At 43.7% G+C, this 20468-nt stretch overlaps 1 protein-coding gene across 2 annotated transcripts in view; it reads right to left on the reverse strand.

The window, feature by feature from the left end:
- Positions 1–301: 301 nt before the first annotated feature.
- The window catches only part of hmmr (hyaluronan-mediated motility receptor (RHAMM)), a 50810-nt gene continuing 30643 nt past the window's right edge, over positions 302–20468 (reverse strand). The window contains exons 16-23 of one of the 2 annotated variants that reach the window (XM_052013469.1): positions 16155–16369; positions 14874–14990; positions 13958–14116; positions 6936–7073; positions 5244–5346; positions 3877–4053; positions 2288–2441; positions 302–1587 (exon numbers count right to left, since the gene is read on the reverse strand). In XM_052013469.1, the coding sequence (XP_051869429.1) occupies positions 1568–1587; positions 2288–2441; positions 3877–4053; positions 5244–5346; positions 6936–7073; positions 13958–14116; positions 14874–14990; positions 16155–16369 (1083 nt within the window). In that variant the 3' untranslated portion in view covers positions 302–1567. The remainder of the gene's footprint in view (positions 1588–2287; positions 2442–3876; positions 4054–5243; positions 5347–6935; positions 7074–13957; positions 14117–14873; positions 14991–16154; positions 16370–20468) is intronic. The other variant, XM_052013470.1, reaches the window with a different exon arrangement.

The raw sequence follows: 20468 nt of genomic DNA on the forward strand, positions 1-20468 counted from the left end.
TTCAGTTCTGGGGCCAAATGGTACCTGTGCTGTTACCATTACCTGCTTAGAGCCATAGCATCACTCCCACACCTAAAGGATACATAGGCAGTGCAGACTTTTAAAAACAGGCAGAACTGGTCAGGTGTCCAGTCTAGTGCCCATCTTTCTACAGAACCTGAAAAAGACAAAATGATCAATCTCTATGCTCTTACCCCATCTTTACCCCAGTTTCACTGATACCTACATGAGACTGTTGATTATCCAACATTTGTCCAGAACGTACACCGGGACAAAAAAACTCCATCTGAAATGGACAATCACCCTTAAAACTCATAATATGATCTTTATTGATGTTTTAAACTGTGATTTCAGGCATCACCAACTTTTCTGGTTAATTCTGCTAGTTTATTAGCATTATAAGACTTTGAATAGTCATTCTTGTAAATAAGTTTATACATCTCTGTACAGAACATGTCCACCTTAATTGGGATAAAACTAGGCCCTAACCCCTCACCAATACTTTGTACCATTCTGACTACTGGGATATAGTTTACAATGTTACATGTTCACAGTAAATCACCAAAAAGGTAAAACAATTTTAGGTAATCAAACCTCATGCTCTAAGCAATACACTAGCTAAGAAGCATTTGTATGTACTGCATACTTCATGTTGTAGTGAAATGGATTCTGTCTTCATCTTACATTAGGCTAGGGGTCAGCTCCAAGTTATCATCATGAAGCTGGCTGAATTGAAACAAGGATTATCCACTGAAAAAACACTGAATGATTTATGAAAAATTCCACTTTTGAACATAATTGAGAATGCTATACAAGAATTGCTTGACACAAGTACCCACACCAAGCCTCACCATTTGTCCCAATATAGGATTGTAAAAAGGACCAATATCTTGCTGACTGTTGACTACAGATTGGGCTTCAGTAGGTGAAGTCTGCACACACTGGATGTCTCAGTCTATGCATCAATAATCCTCGCTTGATCGTTGTGATGAAAGAAACCATGCATTTATCACACATGATCTCAGAACTGATAAATGGTTAGGTTTACAATTTAGTATTCAAACCCGGAACCAGTTTATTATTTAGTAACTTAGATGCATCCTTTCGACAAGTACCTTTAAGCAAAACAATGGACTGTTGAGGGACAGACTCTAGAAATAACTTAGAATTTTTAAATCGGTTACCATCTTTGTCAACTGCACCTTGCAAGTTAAATTCTTTAGAAATATTTTGCAAAAGCAGAACCATTATTCTTCACAGACATCAACTGGCAACTGACCAGACAACCCTGCAGAAATATTCGCAATCCATCACTTTCGGTCTTTTGCAAACCACTCACAAGTATGATTGCAATAATAAAGGAAATTCCTAATTAATATAATCCAAAGCTAAATATGTATTTAAAAGTCAAGGCTTAACTCATATGGAAAAATAATAAATATCTGGAGCCGAGCTTTCTCTGGTGTACAACAATCTGTTTGTGGCTTCCTTCAACACATCACCAGCAGCTCAATCCACAAAGTTCTCAGCCTTGGAACCAGTCCTCGTGTGCTCAGAGATGCAGTGTTCAAGATACATTTATGTTCCCTGTAAAATCAAAATTCACACAGAAGATGCTGTTCAGTCATCCATGCTAAAGTATTTATTTGTGCAGTTTTACAATAGATAGGGTCAATGTATATTGGTGGCATTTGGCCAAAGTTAAAATTGCAAGGCCAACATGAGACTCCCACCGTGGAGCAGTGATCATTTCCCAGCCACGATCCCACGCAGCTTAAAGGAGAGTTTGAAAGTGACGACAGGCCTGTGTGCGGCTGCCCTTGTCCCTTTGCATGGTAAAGACACTGAAGAGAAACCTCAGCAAGCTGCTGCAGATAGTACACATTGAATCTTCAGGATGATAGGTACCAATCACATGGGTTGTTTTATTCCAATTAGAATAGTGTTCAGTGGTACTTTGATTTGGAAGTACAGTTCCTTTATTGCTACTTGGTAAAGATCCTGGAACACCTTCTGTAATAGCACAGGGAGGGTGCTTCACCACAGACTACATTTCTGCTGCTTGTTCCCATTACTTCCAGCAACACTACCCACACACACCCATCTGCTAGCTTGCTATCCGAGGTCCCTGCCCTAGAAACAAATCTCAGCAAGCTATCACTCAGTACCTTCTGCCAAAGACTGCATGAACTGATCATGCATCTGCAGTATTGATACACAAGTGCCCCATCACTCAGGAAAGTAAAGAACTGTTCACAAGGTTGATAACAACTGCAGAGTAACTTACCTTCTTTCAGTGGTGTGGTTGGAGCAAGGTTTTCCTTTGCCGTGTGTCTGAAAGCTTTTGCTGGATCAAAGCGCTTGGTGCCTTGGCAACGCTGCTCTTGGCTTTTCTGCTCAGCCTTCTCTTTGGACAGCTGGCTTCGCAATTTTGTCACCTCCTGTTGGGATGACCAGAGCAAACATTTATCCCCAAGCTCTGTACCTTTGTGTGAAATTCACCTCCAAATACCACCTCAAGACTTCATTACAGGAAACGCATGCCGAATTTCCAGGAAGGGGAGAAAACAAGAGTATGATCGGGTACTTAACCCATCCAAGCTCCCCTACCCAGGTACAATGGCAGTAATGGATCCATGGCTAATTGCCTCCTTAAAAAAAAAATCAGTTAATAAATGCACTGCTGCTAGAATCACAAACTCCACATCCTCAGTCAATTCACATGAACTCTGACCTGTGTGCTGGTCTGTTGGTAAAATGGCAGGATGAAAAGCAGTGTACACATGGTTTTAGGTTAATTATGCAGTGACGGTATAGGTTTAATAAAATCTATAAGTGTAATACATTTCCCCATTCTGCAGGGAAGGGCTTACGTTAAAAAAAATTAGTGTGACTAAAATGGTTTTGACATTGTAGTACCTGTAGTTAATCTGCATGGTAGAGGTCAGATCTGTGAGATGAAGAGAAACCTCAGCAAGTTGTTGTGGATGGTACACACTGAATCTTCAGGATAATGGGTACCAATCATATGGGCTGCATTATTCCAAGTAGAATAGTGTTCAATGTATTCAGATTCGGAAATGCAGTTCTATGTTCACATACTATGTTCTATGTCTACGTCCAGTTCCTTTACTGCTACTTGGTAAAGATCCAGGAAAACCCTCTGTAATAGCACAGGGAGGGTGCTTCACCACAGACTACATCATTTCCACTGCCTGTTCACATTCTCCCATTACTTCCAGCAACACTACCCACACACACACACCCATATCCATCTGCTAACTTTTATTGATAGTAGAAAGTTACCTCATTTTATGCAAAATGCAGAGTATAGGTTTGAGACCCATTATGCCACAGATACCAATCTGGAAGACAGTGGAGTCTCAGGAATCAGTGACAAGGTGGTGTAGTGAGACAGAATGGGAATGATTTTTTGACCAAACATGTCGGGTTCTGAAGTGGGACTGACAGCTTCCATTAGGACTACTCGCCAGCTCTGAGGAGTGAGCAGGGACAAGCTCTACACAAACAACCCAGTTAGTTTATCATTTTATTGCTGCTTAAGGGTTCAAATCAGAGAAGGAGACAGCAGCTTTGTGCTGTTAGCTTACCTCAGCTAAGGAAACAGAGTTTGAACAGAAAGATGCTGCTCAAGCATCTGCAAACAACATCACCAGGTTGAAGGCCTGCAAGGCATCAGACCCCATCACTGTACAGTACTGCAGAAAAAGAGCAACCACACTCAGCACAAGAAGTATTTTAGTTCAATTGATCTTCTCACATCGGGAGACATCACAGCCAGCAAAAATCACTCTGTATGGAGCCAGTAATTTAAAGCAGAGCTGTAATGACTAAGGACCTGCTCAAGTTGGTTACCTGTTTCAGCTGCACGTTCTCTTGTTTCAGCTTCATGACGTGTTTTATCTTCTGTTTCTGGTTTTGGTGACCCAGCAGCTTGGCATAATCTGCACTCAGTTTATTCAGCTCCTCCTGCGTGGCCCCATGCTCACTGAGCAGGGAATTCTTCTCCTTTTCAAACAAGTCCAGTTGGTCCTGCTCACATTGGATACAATCGGTGTTTCCAATTCAGCTTTTTACATCAAACAAAATGTCAATTTAATTTTTACAAACATGACCAACTCTCCACAGACCCAGTAAACGACCGAGATATGGAAAATATACACCAGGTTTCAATATTACATCTTGCTCCAGCAAAAACAATACAAGTTTGACCTCACCTTATAACAAATACACTCCAATCCAATTTTCTGTTGTCAGCAAACTTACAAATCAGCCCATTTACACCTTCATCCAAATTATATAAAATCACAAGAGGTCCCAGCACTGATCCCTGCAGAACACAACTGGTCACAGAGCTCCAGTCAGAATAACACCCCTCCATCACTACCCACTGTCTTCTATGGCCAAGCCAATTTCGAATCCAACCTACCAAGTCACCATAGATTTCACGTGTCTTAATAGAACATAGAGCAATTACAGCACAATTCAGGCCCTTTGGCCCACAAAGCTCTAAACATGTCCCTACCCTAGAAATTACTAGGCTTACCCATAACCCTCTATTTTACTCAGCTCCATGTACCTATCTAACAGTCTCTTGAAAGACCCTATCGTATCCACCTCCACCACCGTTTCCAGCAGCCCATTCCACGTACTCACCACTCTCTGAGTAAAAAACTTACCCCTGATATCTCCTCTATACCTACTCCCCAGCACCTTAAACCTATGTCCTCTTGTGGCCACCAATTCAGCCCTGGGGAAAAGCCTCTGACTATCTACCCTATCAATACCTCTCATCATCTTATATACCTCAATCAGGTACCCCCTCATCCTCCGTCGCTCCAAGGAGAAAAGGCAGAGTTCCCTCAACCTGCTTTCATAAGGCATGCTCTGCATTCCAGGCAGCATCCTTGTAAATCTCCTCTGCACCCTCTCTATGGCTTCCACATCTTTCCTGTAGTGAGGCAACCAGAACTGAGCACAATACTCCAAGTGGGGTCTGACCAGTAATCTTCAGGACCAGCCAACCATGGAGGGACCTCGTCAAATGCTTCACTGAAGTCCATGTAGAGAACATCCACTGTCCTTCCCTCAAATCATCCTCATCACCTCCTCAAAAATCTCAATAGGCATCATGTTTCAATCAAGTGCCCAGACTAGTCTGAAGTAACAGGAGCTTTAGCCACAAGTTGTTTGCAAAGATTAGTGTTGATGTGATCACGTACCTGGAAAGGTTTGACCTTGTTGTGTAATTCTTCATAAAGAACTTGCCACTTCTGTACTTCAGCTTTTAGTTCTGTAAGCACACGTTCCTCCACAGCATCATCCCTGCAACAAAAATCACCTTTTGGAAAACAAACTTAATTTTGCCAACATTCTCAACTATACAATAGGTCACCACTATATGGAGGAACAGAAGGCAGCGGCGCAGCAGGTAGCTGCTGCACAGCTCCAGCAGCCCCAGGTTCAATCCTGAACTTGGATGCTGTGTAAAGTTTGCAAGTTCTCCCTATGGTCCCCTGGTTTCCTCCCACATCCCAAAAGGTGTGCTGGTTGGTTAATTGACTGTCAGTATATGTGGGGAGTACGAGAATCAGCAGGGAGTTAATGGCATGAGAGAGAATAGGTTTAGAGAAATAAATACGGGGGTGTGGTGGGGGAGGTGGCATGGGATATCTCAGCACTGGCATAAACCCACATTTCCTCCTTTTATGTCATAAGGGTAAGAAAATATGAAGCCACAAATATGGGTATTTTCAATGGTCACTGAACCATTTTTTGCTTAACTACCAAGTAGCAGAATATTAGTGACTATGCATAATTGGCAGTATGCGTCCATTAGTTTAACACAAAGTACCCGTTCTTTAGGTGATCCTGTGCCTGTAATAAGCCTGTTCACGAACTTGGCAAATCACCAAGTATCATTAATGTTACGAGTCAGGTTGCTGTTTGGTGAATGTCCCTTTAAGGCACCTGGACAGCAGAGTAGTAGTGTGTGTGGTGTCATCAAGATAACGTGCTGGCTGTTTTGCTCAGTGAATCAGAGCGCGGGAGTGCACCTGCTGGTCTCCGTTTCAATGGATGAAGAACAATAGCTACGTCTGTCACTACAATCCATGTATGGATTTTTGGAGCAAAAAAGTGGACTCCACTGTTGTTAACCTGTAGTGGGAAACAGGTATTTGAGTGGGCAGCCACGTATCGAATGCCTTTGGGGTGGCAGATACTTTGGAACAAAGCAGTGGAGATCAGAGATTGATTTGTTGTATGGGTTCCATCGTGGAACATGTGGATTTCATAAATTCTCTCTATATTCTCTCTACATTTTCTCTTCAGTCAACGGTGGTTTTGCAAAAGCCTTTGCTCACGTTTCACCTTATGACTTGAACTGAACTGAGAGAACTATTCCTAGAGTTTGGGAATTTGCCACACACACTGAGTATTAGTCTTGGGGATTATGTTTGATATCTAACATTTTTACTTTTCTTATTATCACAAGTAGTTATTAATAAAATAGTTTCTAACACTTATACACGACTGTGTGTTTCTATTGTTGCTGGTACGTAACATTAACATTTGAGATGTTCCAGGCTCAGTTTTAAGCCCCATGTCCATGGAACAGAATTACTAATAGTCTCCCAGCAAAGCCAACGTCATGTCTTCTCTAAACCATTGCCTTCAGACGTGAACTGCCTGTCCATCCTCTTAATTGCCATTATGGAGCAGATAGAATTGTCTATACATCTTAAAACCCCCGAGACAGTGCCGCAGCTCAGTCCATCCAGCAGCAGATTGTTCAAGCTTGGACAAGCCCAGTTAAACATTCAGATTACAATTAAAGAACTGCCCACAGATAGAGCAATTCCTTTCATACATTAGGGACTCCACGTTATAAAACATGAACTACTTATTTGTACCTTTGTTTCTCTACTTGGCGGGCCAGAGCCTGTTCCAACTTCTTTTGTAGTTCGTTTACTTTCAGGTTACAAGTTTCTTCCAATTTTCTAAGTTCCGGTTCCTTCTGAGCCAACTTCATCTGTGCTTCTAGCAACATCCTTGGCAGTGGGCAAGGAAGAGAATCCCATTAATGATCTTGATTAGCTCAGAGGAGAATCTCAGAAATGGGATCTGGGGTTTAATTCTTTAAGGGATACTCTAAACAGGTGCTTCAATTTAGTAAGTTGCATTTACTATCAGCTATTTACATTGTTGTGGAGCTACCTGCAAAACAATTCAGAAACTGCATTCACAGCAAATGGAAACGTCTTCACCTCACAGCTACACAATTTTACATGAGAAGAGTAGGTTCCTCAAGCCTGCTCTACCATTCAGTATGATGGATCTGCTCCAGACCTCATCCCCTCTCTGCCAGTTCCCCATAGCCCTCACTTCCTTGATCATTCAAAACGATTATCTATTTTCTCTTTAAATACCTGCAACAATCTAATGTTCGCAACACTGAGACATAGGATTCCAATGGTTCACCATCCTCTGAGGACTCTCTATACAGAAGTTTAAATTAAAAAAAAGATTTTGATTAGTTCTTTGAGTGGTTGGGTGGGTGGATGGTGGCGGAATGAAGTAGTATTTTGATAGGGGTCTGGCCAACTGATGGGAGCCAGTTTTTAACAAATCCTAGTGGGACCTTGTGAGATTTATCCTTGCCAAGTGAATTGACATCACTGGAGACTTCCTACACATCTCTGGGCATTTCCCTTGCATGTTAGAGGCTTCTTGGTCTATCAGTAAGCCCTGCATTTCTCATTAGAACATAGAACAGTACAGCACAGGAACAGGCCCTTCAACCCAGTGTCTGTGCTGAGCATCATGCCAATCTGGATTTATCCCATCTACCTTCATGTGATCCATATCCCTCCATCTCCTGCCTGTGCTCTGCTCTCTCCACACTCACGACTGTGGCAAGGCACAGCTCAAACACCATCTATAGATTCGCCGATGACACCACTGATGTCGGCAGAATCTCAGATGTCAATGAGGCAGCGTACAGGAGTGAGATAGCTCGGCTGGTTGAGTGGTGTCGCAACAACAATCTTGCACTTAATGTCAGCAAGACCAAGGAACTGATTGTGGACTTCAGGAAGGGGAAGTCGGGAGAACACACACCAGTTCTCATTGAGGGGTCAACAGTGGAAAAGGTGAGCAGCTTCAAGTTCCTGGGCGTCAACATCTCAGAGGATCCATCCTGGACCAACACATTGATGCAATCACGATGGCGGCACACCAGCAGCTCTACTTCGTTAGGAGTTTGAGGAGATTTGGTATGTCACCAAAGACTCTTGCAAATTTCTACAGATGTATGGTGGAGAGCATTCTGACTGGTTGCATCACCACCTGGTGTGAAGGGTCCAATCTGCAGGATCGAAAGAGGGTTGTAGACTCCATCACAGGCACAACCCTCCCCACCATCGAGGACATCTTCAAGAGGCGGTGCCTCAAGAAGGCAGCATCCATCACTAAGGATCCTCACCACCCGGGACATGCCCTCTCCACATTACTACCATCGGGGAGGTGGTACAGGAGTCTGAAGACCCACACTCAATGATCCAGGATCAGCTTCTTCCCCTCCACCATCAGATTTCTGAACAGTCCATGAACACTACCTCGTTATTTCTCTTCTGCACTATTTAATCTTATAGTAATTTTTGTCTTGTACTGTACTTCTGCCATAAAACAAATTTCACACGTCAGTGACAATAAACCCGATTCTGATTGTGCACGTGCCTGACAAGCGTTGCTATCATATCTGCTTCCACCACTTCCCTGACAGCCCGTTCCAGACAACTACCACTCTCTGTGCAAACAAAAATTTGTCTCGCAAATCTTCTTTAAATCTTCCTCTCTCAACCTAAAGTTATGCCCTCCAGTACGTGACATTTCCACCATGGGAATAAAAACTTTGACCATCTGTCCTAACATGCCTCTCAATTTTATACATTTCTATCAGATTGCCCCTCAGCCTCCAGCACTCAAGAGAAAACAATCCAAGTTTGTCCAATCTCTCCTTATAGCTAATACACTCCAATTTAGGCAACATCCTGGGAACATCTTTTGCTCCCCCTTCAAAGCCTACACATCCTTCCTGTAATGGGGTGATCACACAATACTCCAAATATGGTCTAACCAAAGTTTTATACAGCTACAAGACTTCCCAACTTTTATCTCAACACCCCAGCTGACAAAAGCAAACATGCTGTAAGGCTTCTTTCCCAGCCTATGTGTACCATATTCAGAAATCTATGGACTTGCATCCCAAGATCCCTCTATGTCAGTGCTCCTGAGGATCCTGCCATCTACTGTATACTTTGCTCTTACGTTTGACCTCCCACCACCCCAAGTGCGCCACCTCACACTTCCCTGGGTTAAACTCTCATCTCCCATTTCTCCAATCCTATTTCCAACTGACCTACATCCTGCTGTACCCTTGACCTTTCTATCCACAATTCCACCAATTTTCCTGTCATCTGCAAACTTACTAATCAGCCCACCTACATTTTCACCCAAATCATTACAAACAAATTAACCCTCCCTGCAAAATAGAAGCTTCTCAATAAATTTCAGACTTCTCTCTGAAAATGCATGAGGATATTTCAATTAATTGATGAAATGACTGATTAAGATAATTTATAATAGTTTTAAATATTACACAAGAAACAAGACAGGCTTGTCACTTATAATAGAGCAGAGAGAAGCGAGAAACTTTTGTTTTGCAGAGATGGAAGGAATGCATCAAGCATCTAACAATGCAAGGTAAAACTGGTTCAATGTCAGCCACGCACAGTAACAAGGTAAAACTGGTTCAATGTCAGCCACACACGGTAACAAGGTAAAACTGGTTCAATGTCAGCCATGCACGATTATTGCCACAAGTCATTATCTGTTCACTGGGATTTGTAGAACCTGTTTAAGATATCTTTATTAGTCACACGTACATTGAAACACAGTGAAATCTATCTTTGCGTAGAGTGTTCTGGGGGCAGCCCGCGAGTGTCACCACGCTTCTGGCGCCAACATAGCATGCCCACAACTTCCTAACCTGTACATCTTTTGGAATGTGGGAGGAAACTGGAGTACCCCTCAATAACCATAATTGGCTATTCCCCTCATTAACAGGCATACCGCTTTGGATACTGTTGGGGGTGGGGGGCCTACCAGAGGAAAGCAACAGTGACCAGGTCTCTGACACTGAGCCTGGTCGTGTGGTGCAGAAGGGAAGGGGAGAGGAGAGGAGAGCGGCAGTGATAGGGGATTCCATAGTAAGGGGGGCAGACAGGAGATTCTGTGGATGTGAAAGAGACTCCCGGATGGTATGTTGCCTCCCTGGTGCCAGAGTCAGGGACGTCTCGGATCAGGTCCACAGCATTCTGAAGGGGGGGGGCAGGTGAACAGCCAGAGGTTGTGGTACCTATTGGTACCAATGACAAAGGTAGGAAAGAGATGAGGTCCTGAAGAGGGAATATAGGAAGTTAGAACCATAGAACAATACAGGCCCTTTGGCCCACCATGTTGTGCCAAAGGTAGGAAGCTGAAAAGCAGGACCTCAAGGGTAGTAATCACTGAACTGCTGCCTGGGCCACGTGCCGGTGAGGGTAAGAATAGGATGATTTGGCAGATGAATGCGTGGCTGAGAAATTGGTGCAGGGGGCAGAGTTTCAGATTTGTGGATCATTGGGATCTCTTCTGGGGAAGGTATGACTTGTACAAAAAGGACGGGTTACACCTGAACTGGAGGGGGACCAATATTCTTGCGGGCAGGTTTGCTAGAACTGTTGGGGAGGGTTTAAACTAGTTTGGCAGGGGGATGGGAACCAGAGTGATAGGTCAGAGCTTGGTTCATTTAGTGTACAAGTAGATGCAGTGTAGAAAGCCTGAGGAAGGATAGGCAGTTGAAAGGGCAAAATTGCAGTCAGTTGGATGGGCTGAAGTGTGTCTACTTTAATTCGAGAAGTATCAGGAACAAGGCTGATGAACTTAGACCATGGGTAAGTACATGGAACTATGATGTGGTGGCCATTACAGAGACTTGGCTGTCACAATGGCAGGAATGGCTGCTGGATATTCTGGGGTTTTGATGTTTCAAAAGGGACAGGGACGGAGGTAAAAGAGGTGAGGGAGTGGCTTTGCTGATCAGGGACAGTGTCACTGCTGTAGAAAGGGAGGATGTCCTGGAGGGATCATCCACTGAGTCAGTGTGGGTGGAAGTCAGAAACAGGAAGGGAGCGATCACTCTATTGGAAGTATTTTACAGAACCCGCAATAGCAGCAGAGACACTGAGGAGCAGATCGGGAGGCAGATTTTGGAGAGGTGCAAAAATAACAGGGCTGTTGTCATGGGTGATTTCAACTTCCTTAATATTGATTGGCACCTCCTTAGTGTAAAGGGGATAGATGGGGCAAAGTTTGTTCGGTGTGTCCAGGAAGGATTCCTGACACAGTATGTGGACAGGCCTACTAGAAGGGAGGCTATCCTGGACCTGGTACTAGGCAATGAGCCTGATCAGGTTTCAGATCTCTCGGTGGGAAAGCATTTTGGAGACCATAACTCCTTGGCTTTTACCATAGCCTTGGAGAGGGATAGGAGCAGACGATATGGGAAAGTATTTAATTGGGGGGAGGGGGAATTATGGTGCTGTTAGGCAGGAACTTGGGAGCGTAAATTGGGAACAGATGTTCTTGGGGGAAGTGCACGACAGAAATGTGGAGGTTGTTTAAAGAATACTTGCATGGGGCTCTGGATAAGTTTGTCCCATTGAGGCAGGGTAAGGATGGTAGAGCGAAGGAACCTTGGTTGACACGAGATGTAGAATATCTTGTCAAGAGGAAGAAAAAAGCTTACCCAAGGTTTAGAAAGTATGGATCAGACAGGGCTCTGGAGAGTTTCAAGGTAGCCAGGAGAGAGCTTAAGAATGGATTTAGGAGAACTAGAAGGGGGCATGAGAATTCCTTGGCGAGTAGAATCAAAGAAAACCCCAAGGCGTTCTACACGTATGTGAAGAATAGGAGGATGACTAGAGAGGGTAGGACCGATCAGGGATAAAAGAGGAAACCTGTGCCTGGAGTTGGAAGAGGTAGGGGAGGTCCTTAATGAATACTTTGCTTCAGTATTCATCAGTGAGAGATCTTGACGTTTGTGAGGATGGTGTACGACAGACTGATATGCCAGGGCATGTCGATGTGAGAAAAGAGTATGTGCTGGAACTATTGAAAGACATTAGGATAGATTAGGGGCCGGACGGGATATATCCAAGGTTATTACGGGAAGCGAGGAAAAGATTACTGCACCTTTGGCGATGATCTTTGCATCCTCACTGGTCACAGGAGTAGTGCCAGATGATTGGAGGGTGGCAAATGTTGTTCCTTTGTTCAAGAAAGGGAGTAGGGATAACCCTGGGAATTACAGACCAGTGAGTCTTACTTCAGTGGTGGGCAAGTTACTGGAAAAGATTCTTAGAGACAGGATTTATGGGTATTTAGAGAAGCATAGGCTGATTAGGGACAGTCAGCATGGCTTTGTGAAGGGCAGGTTGTGCCTCATGAGCCTGATTGAATTCGTGATAGAGGATGTGACAAAGCACATTAATGAAGGTAGAGCAGTCGATGTGGTGTACATAAATTTTAGGAAGGTGTTTGATAAAGTTCCTCATGGAAGGCTCATTCAGAAAGTCAGGAGGCATGATATCCAGGGAAACTTAGCTGTGTGGATTCAGAATTGGCTCGCCCATAGAGGGTGGCGGTAGATGGAGTGTATTCTGCCTGCAGTTCGGTGACCAGTGGTGTTCCGCAGGGATCTGTCCTGGGACCCCTGCTCTTTGTAATTCTGATAAAAGACTTGGATAAGGATGTGGAAGGGTGGGTTAGTAAGTCTGCAGATGATAACAAAGGTTGGTGGTGTTGTGGATAGTGTACAAGGTTGCTGTAGGTTACAACAGGATATTGACAGAATGCAGAGCTGGGCTGAGAAGTGGCAGATGGAGTTCAACACAGAGAAGTGTGAAGTGATACACTTCAGGAGATTGAATTTGAAGGCAGAATACAAGGTTAATGGCAGGACTGTTAGCAGTGTGGAGGAACAGAGGGATCTTGGGGTCCATATCTATATATTCCTCAAGGTTGCCATGCAGGCTGATAGGGTTGTTAAGAAGGCATATGGTGTGTTGACCTTCATTAGTTGGGGTATTGAGCTCAAAAAGCTGTGAGTTGATGTTGCAGCTCTATAGAACTCTAGTCAGACCACACTGTATCGAGTATCGTGTTCAGTTCTAGTCACCTCATAATAGAAAGGATGTGGAGATTTACCAGGATGCTGCCTGGATTAGAGAGCATGTCTTATGAGGATAGGTTGAGTGAGGTAGGGCTTTTCTCTTTGGAGAGGAGGAGGATGAGAGGTGACTTGATAGAGGTGTACAAGATAAGAGGCATAGATCAAGTGCACAGTCAGAGACTTTTTCCCAGGGTGACAATGGCTAACATGAGGGGGCATAATTTTAAGGTGATAGGAGGAAGGTACAAGGGGGATGTCAGGGGTAAGTTTTTTTTATATAAACACAGTGGTGGGTGTGTGGAATGCACTGCTGACAGAGGTTGTGGGGGCAGGTACATTAGGGACATTTAAGAGACTCTTAGATAGACACATGAATGATAGAAAAATAGGGGGCTACGTGGGAGGGAAGGGTTAGATAGATCTCTGAGCAGGATAAAATGTCGGCACAACATTGTGGGCTGAAGGGCCTGTACTGTGTTGGAGTGTTCTATGTACCTGGAGGAAACCCACACAGACATGGGGATAACATACAAACTCCTTACAGACAGCGACCATAATTGAACCCTGGTCATGGGCGCAGCAATAGTGTTACACCAACCACTACGTTAGGAACCCACTTAGGGAACTGAATCAACATGTGGACAACCACCATCCACATACCTTGCATATTCTTCTTTTGCCTTGTCTTTAGAAATCTGATTCTCTGCCAGCTGCTTTTGTTGTTGCTTGGTTTGATTTTGCAACTCTGCAAGCTCCTTGGCCAATGTGGCATTGCTCTCCTGTAGAGATTTCATCTCCACAGTTGCAGAGAATCTGTAGCTAAACAAGTGTTGGACAGTTAGCATTTCATAGAGGAAAGACCAGGTCCTAAACAGATGCTTTGAGCAAGTTAATGGTATAGAGCATATTCACATTAATTACGTCTCACCTCCAAACATACAAAGGGAAATTTATGACACTGGGAGGAAAGTGTTTTAAATGATACAAGAGCAAATATACAACTAATGTTGGAAGCATAGTACAAATAGGAAACACTGGAAATCCTCAAATAACCAGACAACATCTGTGTAAAGAACTGAAGTAGATTGGTTTTAATCAGAGGTCATCAGCCCGAAACATGTTCATTCCTCTCGCCATGACTGGTCAAGTTTTTCCCCAAGTCACAACCAACATTTGTGCATGAAACCAATCTCACAGTGCAGTAGTACGAGCCCCAGTGCTGTTGTACTGGATTCCTTCACAGTGCAGTAGTACGAGCCCCAGTGTGCTGTTACACTGGATTCCTTCACAGTGCAGTAGTACGAGCCCCAGTGCTGTTGTACTGGATTCCTTCACAGTGCAGTAGTACGAGCCCCAGTGCTGTTACACTGGATTCCTTCACAGTGCAGTAGTACAAGCCCCAGTGTGCTGTTACACTGGATTCCTTCACAGTGCAGTAGTACAAGCCCCAGTGTGCTGTTACACTGGATTCCTTCACAGTGCAGTAGTACAAGCCCCAGTGTGCTGTTACACTGGATTCCTTCAGAGAACATTAGAGCAAATACATCGAGTGCAATTTACATTTAGTCAAATATACCTTTCAAATTGTGCTTCAACATCTCCCAACTTTCTCAGTGATTTGCTCTGTTCCTCACGAAGCTCATGGACCGTTTTACTGTGAATCTCATTCATCTTCCCTAGTTCTGCATTTTTCCTATTTAGGAGGACAGAAAAACAGACTATACACTAACTCCAAATGACAGTGCTTGAATCCAATTGAATTTCCTTGATATTCCTGCATACAAGCATTTATTGCAATCAAACCACAACCAAGGAAACAAGAGTAGTTTAGATAAAGTGTTAATATTAGGTCTTCTAGCCAATGTAGATTGCCGATTGCAAGGAATTTAAGTTACCAGAACGATTGTGACATACAGACAAGCACATTGTACAGCTTCCTAAAGCCAAGACAATCAGTGGAAACATTTGATCTATAACAGTCTTGAAGGGACCACTTCAGCTTTTGTTCCTTGTCTGACATTTGATTACTTTAAATATCAATGACCTTAACCAGTCACTTCCAATGCTGCGTGCTGATTCTGATCTACCTGTCAAACTAGTTTAAAACTTACATCAGCCAGTTGTCCCAGTTGCATTAGTGAACTTTCCTGAGGACACTCAGCTTTGAGGTGCAAACAGTCAGCTGACCATCTCCTAGAACAGGTCTCATGCCACAGGAAGCTGAAGCCCTCCCTCCTACACCATCCAGACACACATTCATCTGCATTGTTCTATTTCTAGCACAAAGGACCTGGATAATAGAGATTACTGCCCTTCAAATCTTGCTTCTTAAATTCTTCCTATATAAAATCTGCATGCAAGACGACCTTCCTTTTTCTTACCTATTTACCCATGTGGTCTTGGCTCTGGCCTTGCTTCACCAAAGAAATTCTGAATTAGAACAGAATACTGGTTAGAAAGAGATACCCTCAGGGGTCTCCCAAACTATCGTGAACCTGTTCACATTCCACCATGCCTCTCTGCAGACAGTAAATGACCACTTTCTGAAATGCATTGTGGAAACAGCCTCATGAATGGGCTGCAGTAATGTCAGCTGCTGCTCAAGCTCCAACTAATGACATTTGCTTCACCTATGGCTGTCCAGAACACATGAAGCACCCTGAAGTACTCAGGTGGAACATTTCACAGGTTTGAGATACCATACAATATTTATTAGATTAACTCATCTAACTAAAATAAACCCTCAGACCCCCTTCCCCACACTGGACTCAGCTTTGCTCCTCCAGTGAATCAGTGGCTTGGCCCTTGAACATTTCCATATATTCAGCAGAGAATAAGAGATTAGAAGCACACTGACCCATCCAATTCCTCCTGCAGTTTATCAAGCTGTCTTGTTTTCATCTCATTCTCCTCCTCCAGCTGTCTAGCCAACTCCTGTACTTCCATCTCCTTCAGCTGCAACTGTTCCAGCTCATCCAGTGCACCTTCCAGCTCTTCCTCCAACTCCAGCTTCTCCTTGCTCAGTTCCTCATGGAGGGCATGAAGTTGCTGGTGTGTGGAATCTGAAAGTTCCTGCAGAACCAAGTACAAGGGCTAAGTCAATAAACAAATACAAACTAATCAGAACAAGACGACCAGTCAAGATTTACACGAAACAAAGACAGGAAATACAGGACCAGAAATTTTACTCCAGAGAATGAGGCTGTTTCCACGTCAGACAAAGTGGAGCTGTTCACATAATGCTCTGTCTATGAACATTCCTTAGTGCCCTACCATTTACTATAGGTGTCCTACCCCTATTAGACTTCCCAAAATGCATCACCTCACACTCGTCAGGATTAACTTACATCTGCCAACACTCTGCTCAACTTTCCATCTGATCTGTGTCCTGCTGTAGCCTTGGACAACCTTCCTTACTATCCACAATACCACCAGCTTTGCGTCATCAGCAAACTTACTAATCATTCCTCCTACGTTCACATCCATGTATACATCACAAACAATTCCCAATTGCTGCAAAACACCACCAGTCACAGACTTCCAATCAGAAAGGCATCCTTCTACCACTACCCTCTGCTTCCCATCACCACACCAATTCTGGATCCAATTTGCCAGCATGCCTTGGATCCCATGTGCCCAAGCTTTCTGGACCAGCCTACCATGGAGGAACTTGTTAAGTGCCTTACTAAGTCCATATAGACAACATCTATCACCCTGTCTTCATCAATCTTCGGAGTTACTTCCTCAGAAAAACTCAATTAACTGAGATAATATTTCCCCCATACAAAGCCATGCTCACTGAGCCTGATTAGCCCCTGCCTTTACAAATGAGCACAAATCTTATCCCTCCAATAATGTCCCCAATGACGAAAGACTCACAGGCCTTAGTTATCTGGCTATGTCTGACAAATGGTCATGTTTGACAATTAACAGAATTCTTTGAAGTAATGCATTTTCTCCCCCATCATGCTTTATGGTGATCACCATTCAAAACCATACATATACTTTGCACAAGATTTGGATGAAAACACCGAAGGGTTGGTTGCTAAATTTTCTGATACAAAGGTAGGTAGGAATCAAGTTGAAAAGAGTACGAGGCTACAAAGGGGATGGTCACTTTAATGGGACTGTATTATAGATGTCCCAGTAGTCAGCCACAGTGCAAAGGCTTGGACAGGTGGAATTTGTTAAATGTGTCCACGAAAAATTCCTTAAATCAATATATAGAGGGCCCTGAGGGTGCAACACTGGACCTCCTGCTCAGGAGGAGGAAGGGCAAGTGACAAGTCTCAGCAGGGGAGCACTTTGGCTTTCGTGACCATAATTCTATTAGTTTCAAAATAGTTTTGGAGAAAGATAGGACAGGTCTAAGTGGCTGATGGAGTTCAATCCGGAGAAGTGCAAGGTGGTAGACTTTGGAAGGACAAACTCCACGGCTGACTACAAGGTTAATGGCAGGATTCCGGGGAGTGTGGAGGAGCAGAGGGATCTGGGGGTTCATATCCACAGATCACTGAAAGTTGCCTCACAGGTGGATAGGGTAGTTAAGAAAGCTTATGGGATGTTAGCTTTCATAAATCGTGGGATTGAGTTTAAGAGCTGCGAGGTAATGAGAGGAGGATGAGGGGAGACATGATAGAGGTATACAAAATATTAAGAGGAATAGAGTGGACAGCCAACGCTTCTTTGCAAGGGCACCAATACTCAGTACAAGAGGGTATGGCTTTAAGGTAATGGGTGAGAAGTTCGAGGGAGATATCAGAGGGAGGTTTTTCACCCAGAGTGGTTGGTGCATGGAATGTACTGCCTGGGGTGGTGGCAGAGGCTGGTATGTTGGTCAAGTTCAAGAGATTGCTAGCTAAGCATGTGGAGGAATTTAAAATGGGGGGGGGGTACATGGGAGGAAGGGGTTAGATAAGTCTTAGGCGTGGTTTAAAGGTCGGCACAATATGGAGGGCCGAAGGGCCTGTATTGTTCTATGGTTCGATGGTTCTAGGTCAACAGGTTACGGTCCTAAACTGGGGTAGGGCTAATTTTGGAGGCATTAGGTGGGATCTTGCAGAGATCGATTGGGTGAGACTGTTGGCTGGTAAAAGGACGACTAGCAAGTGGGAGGTTTTTAAAACAAGTGTAACATCAAGAGCCCAGGGACAGCACATCCCTGCTGGGGTGAAGGGCAAGCTTGGCAAGTTTAGGGAAGCCTGGCTGATGAGAGATATTGTGGGTCTAGTCAGGAAGGAGGAGGCATACATTATGTTTATACAATCGGGAACAAGCAAATACCTTGAGGACTATAACAAGTGTAGGAGGAAAATCAAGAGGGCACAAAGAGGGTACGAGATGGATTTGGCAGGCAGCTTTAAGGAAAATCTCAGGAGATTCTATAGGTATATTAAGAGTAAAACGGTGGCTAGGGAGAGAATAGGTCCCCTTAAAGATCAGCATGGCTGTTTGTGTGGAGTCACAGTAGAAGGGCTAGATTTTTAATGAACATTTCTCAGTTTTCACTATGGAGAATATGACGGATGCTAAAAGAAACGAGGGATGAGTGATGTCTTGGACCACAAGCAGATTACTAGGGAGGTATGGGCGGCCTTAAAGCACATTAAGGTGGATAAATCCCCAAGAGAAGCTAGGGAAGAAATTACAGAGGGGTTTTGAGAGATAGTTGCTTCACCTTTAGCCATGGGTGAAATTCCAGAAGACTGGAGAGTGACTAATATTGTACTGTTATTTAAAGGAGGACAGCAAAGGCAAGCCGGGGAAATACAGGCTGGTGAGTGGGGGACAAGTTACTGAAGGGGATTCTGAGCGAGACGATATATCAACATTTGGATAGACAAGGTGGGAAATTGTGACTGACAAAATCTTTAGAGTTTTATTTTGAAGAGGTAACCAAGATGATAGATGAAGGTAGGGCAATGGATGTCATCAATATGGACTTTAGCAAGGCCTTTGACAAGGTCCCACATAGCAGGCTAATCTGGAAGGTTAGATTGCATGGGATCCAGGGAGTGATAGCTAATTGGGTTCATAATTGGATCAAAGGGAGGAAGCCAAGAGCAATGGTCAAAGGCTGTTTCTTGGACTAGAGGCCTGTCACTAATGGTGAGCCACAGGGGTCAGTGCTGGGACCTTCATTGTTAGTTATTTATATAAACAATTTGGACAGACATGTACGAAGCATGGTTAGTAAGTTTGCAGGTGATACTATTGTATAGCAGACAGTGAAGGTGGTTATTAAAAATTACAGGGGGATCTTGATCCTCTAGATAAGTGGGCCGAAGATTGGCAAATGACTTTCAATTCAGATAAGTGCAAGGTGTTGCATTTTAGGAAGTCATACCAGGGTAGGACGCGTACTGTGAATGGTAGGGAGGTTGGACAAGCTAGGACTTTATTCCTTGGAGCAGAGGAGAACAAGGGGTGATCTTTATGGAGGTGTATAAAATCATGACTGGCATAGATAGAGTGAACACACAGTCTCTCCCCCCCCAGGAAGGGAAACTAAAAAACTAGAGGGCATAGGTTTAAGGTGAGAGGTGAAAGATATAAAAGGGGACATCAGGGGCAACTTCTTTCACACAGGGTGGGGGGGGGTGGGTGGTGTTGGATGGCCAGGTATATGGAAAGGGCTGTCAGAGGTAGTAGTTGAGGCAGGTACCATATCATTCAAAGGACATTTGGATAAGTACATGGCAAAACCACAGTAGTGCAGAGGGAGGTGCTTAGTGTTATTCCCAACATTAGGGATTGAATACTATTTTCCAAAAAGTTTAATCTACATGGGAAACTGATATTAAAGGATAAATTAGTGCAAATCCCAATGAATGGGAAAACAACCCCAACAGAACAGCCTATTGCTCCACAAGTTTATTGAACTCAGTGCACAATAAACCAGGCTCTTCTGCTGTTGGAAACAAGTTTTCATTCAATTGTTCTTTTAAACCATTGATCATTTTACAGCGATAAGACAAGCATTGTGCAAATCACACTAACAACTTTTCAACAACAAATAATGACTTCCTTCTCCACACCCAATCCAGTCACAAACAAATCAGGCTGCTCATCTGCCTACACCTTATGGAAGAACTACCAAGGATATTCATCTTTTACCATTCAAGATTTTGGTTAACCCCATCCACTCTTCCCCAATAGAATCAGAGTTACT

The sequence above is a fragment of the Pristis pectinata genome, chromosome 4 (assembly GCF_009764475.1).
Source record: "Pristis pectinata isolate sPriPec2 chromosome 4, sPriPec2.1.pri, whole genome shotgun sequence".
NCBI classification, from domain to species: Eukaryota; Metazoa; Chordata; class Chondrichthyes; order Rhinopristiformes; family Pristidae; genus Pristis; species Pristis pectinata.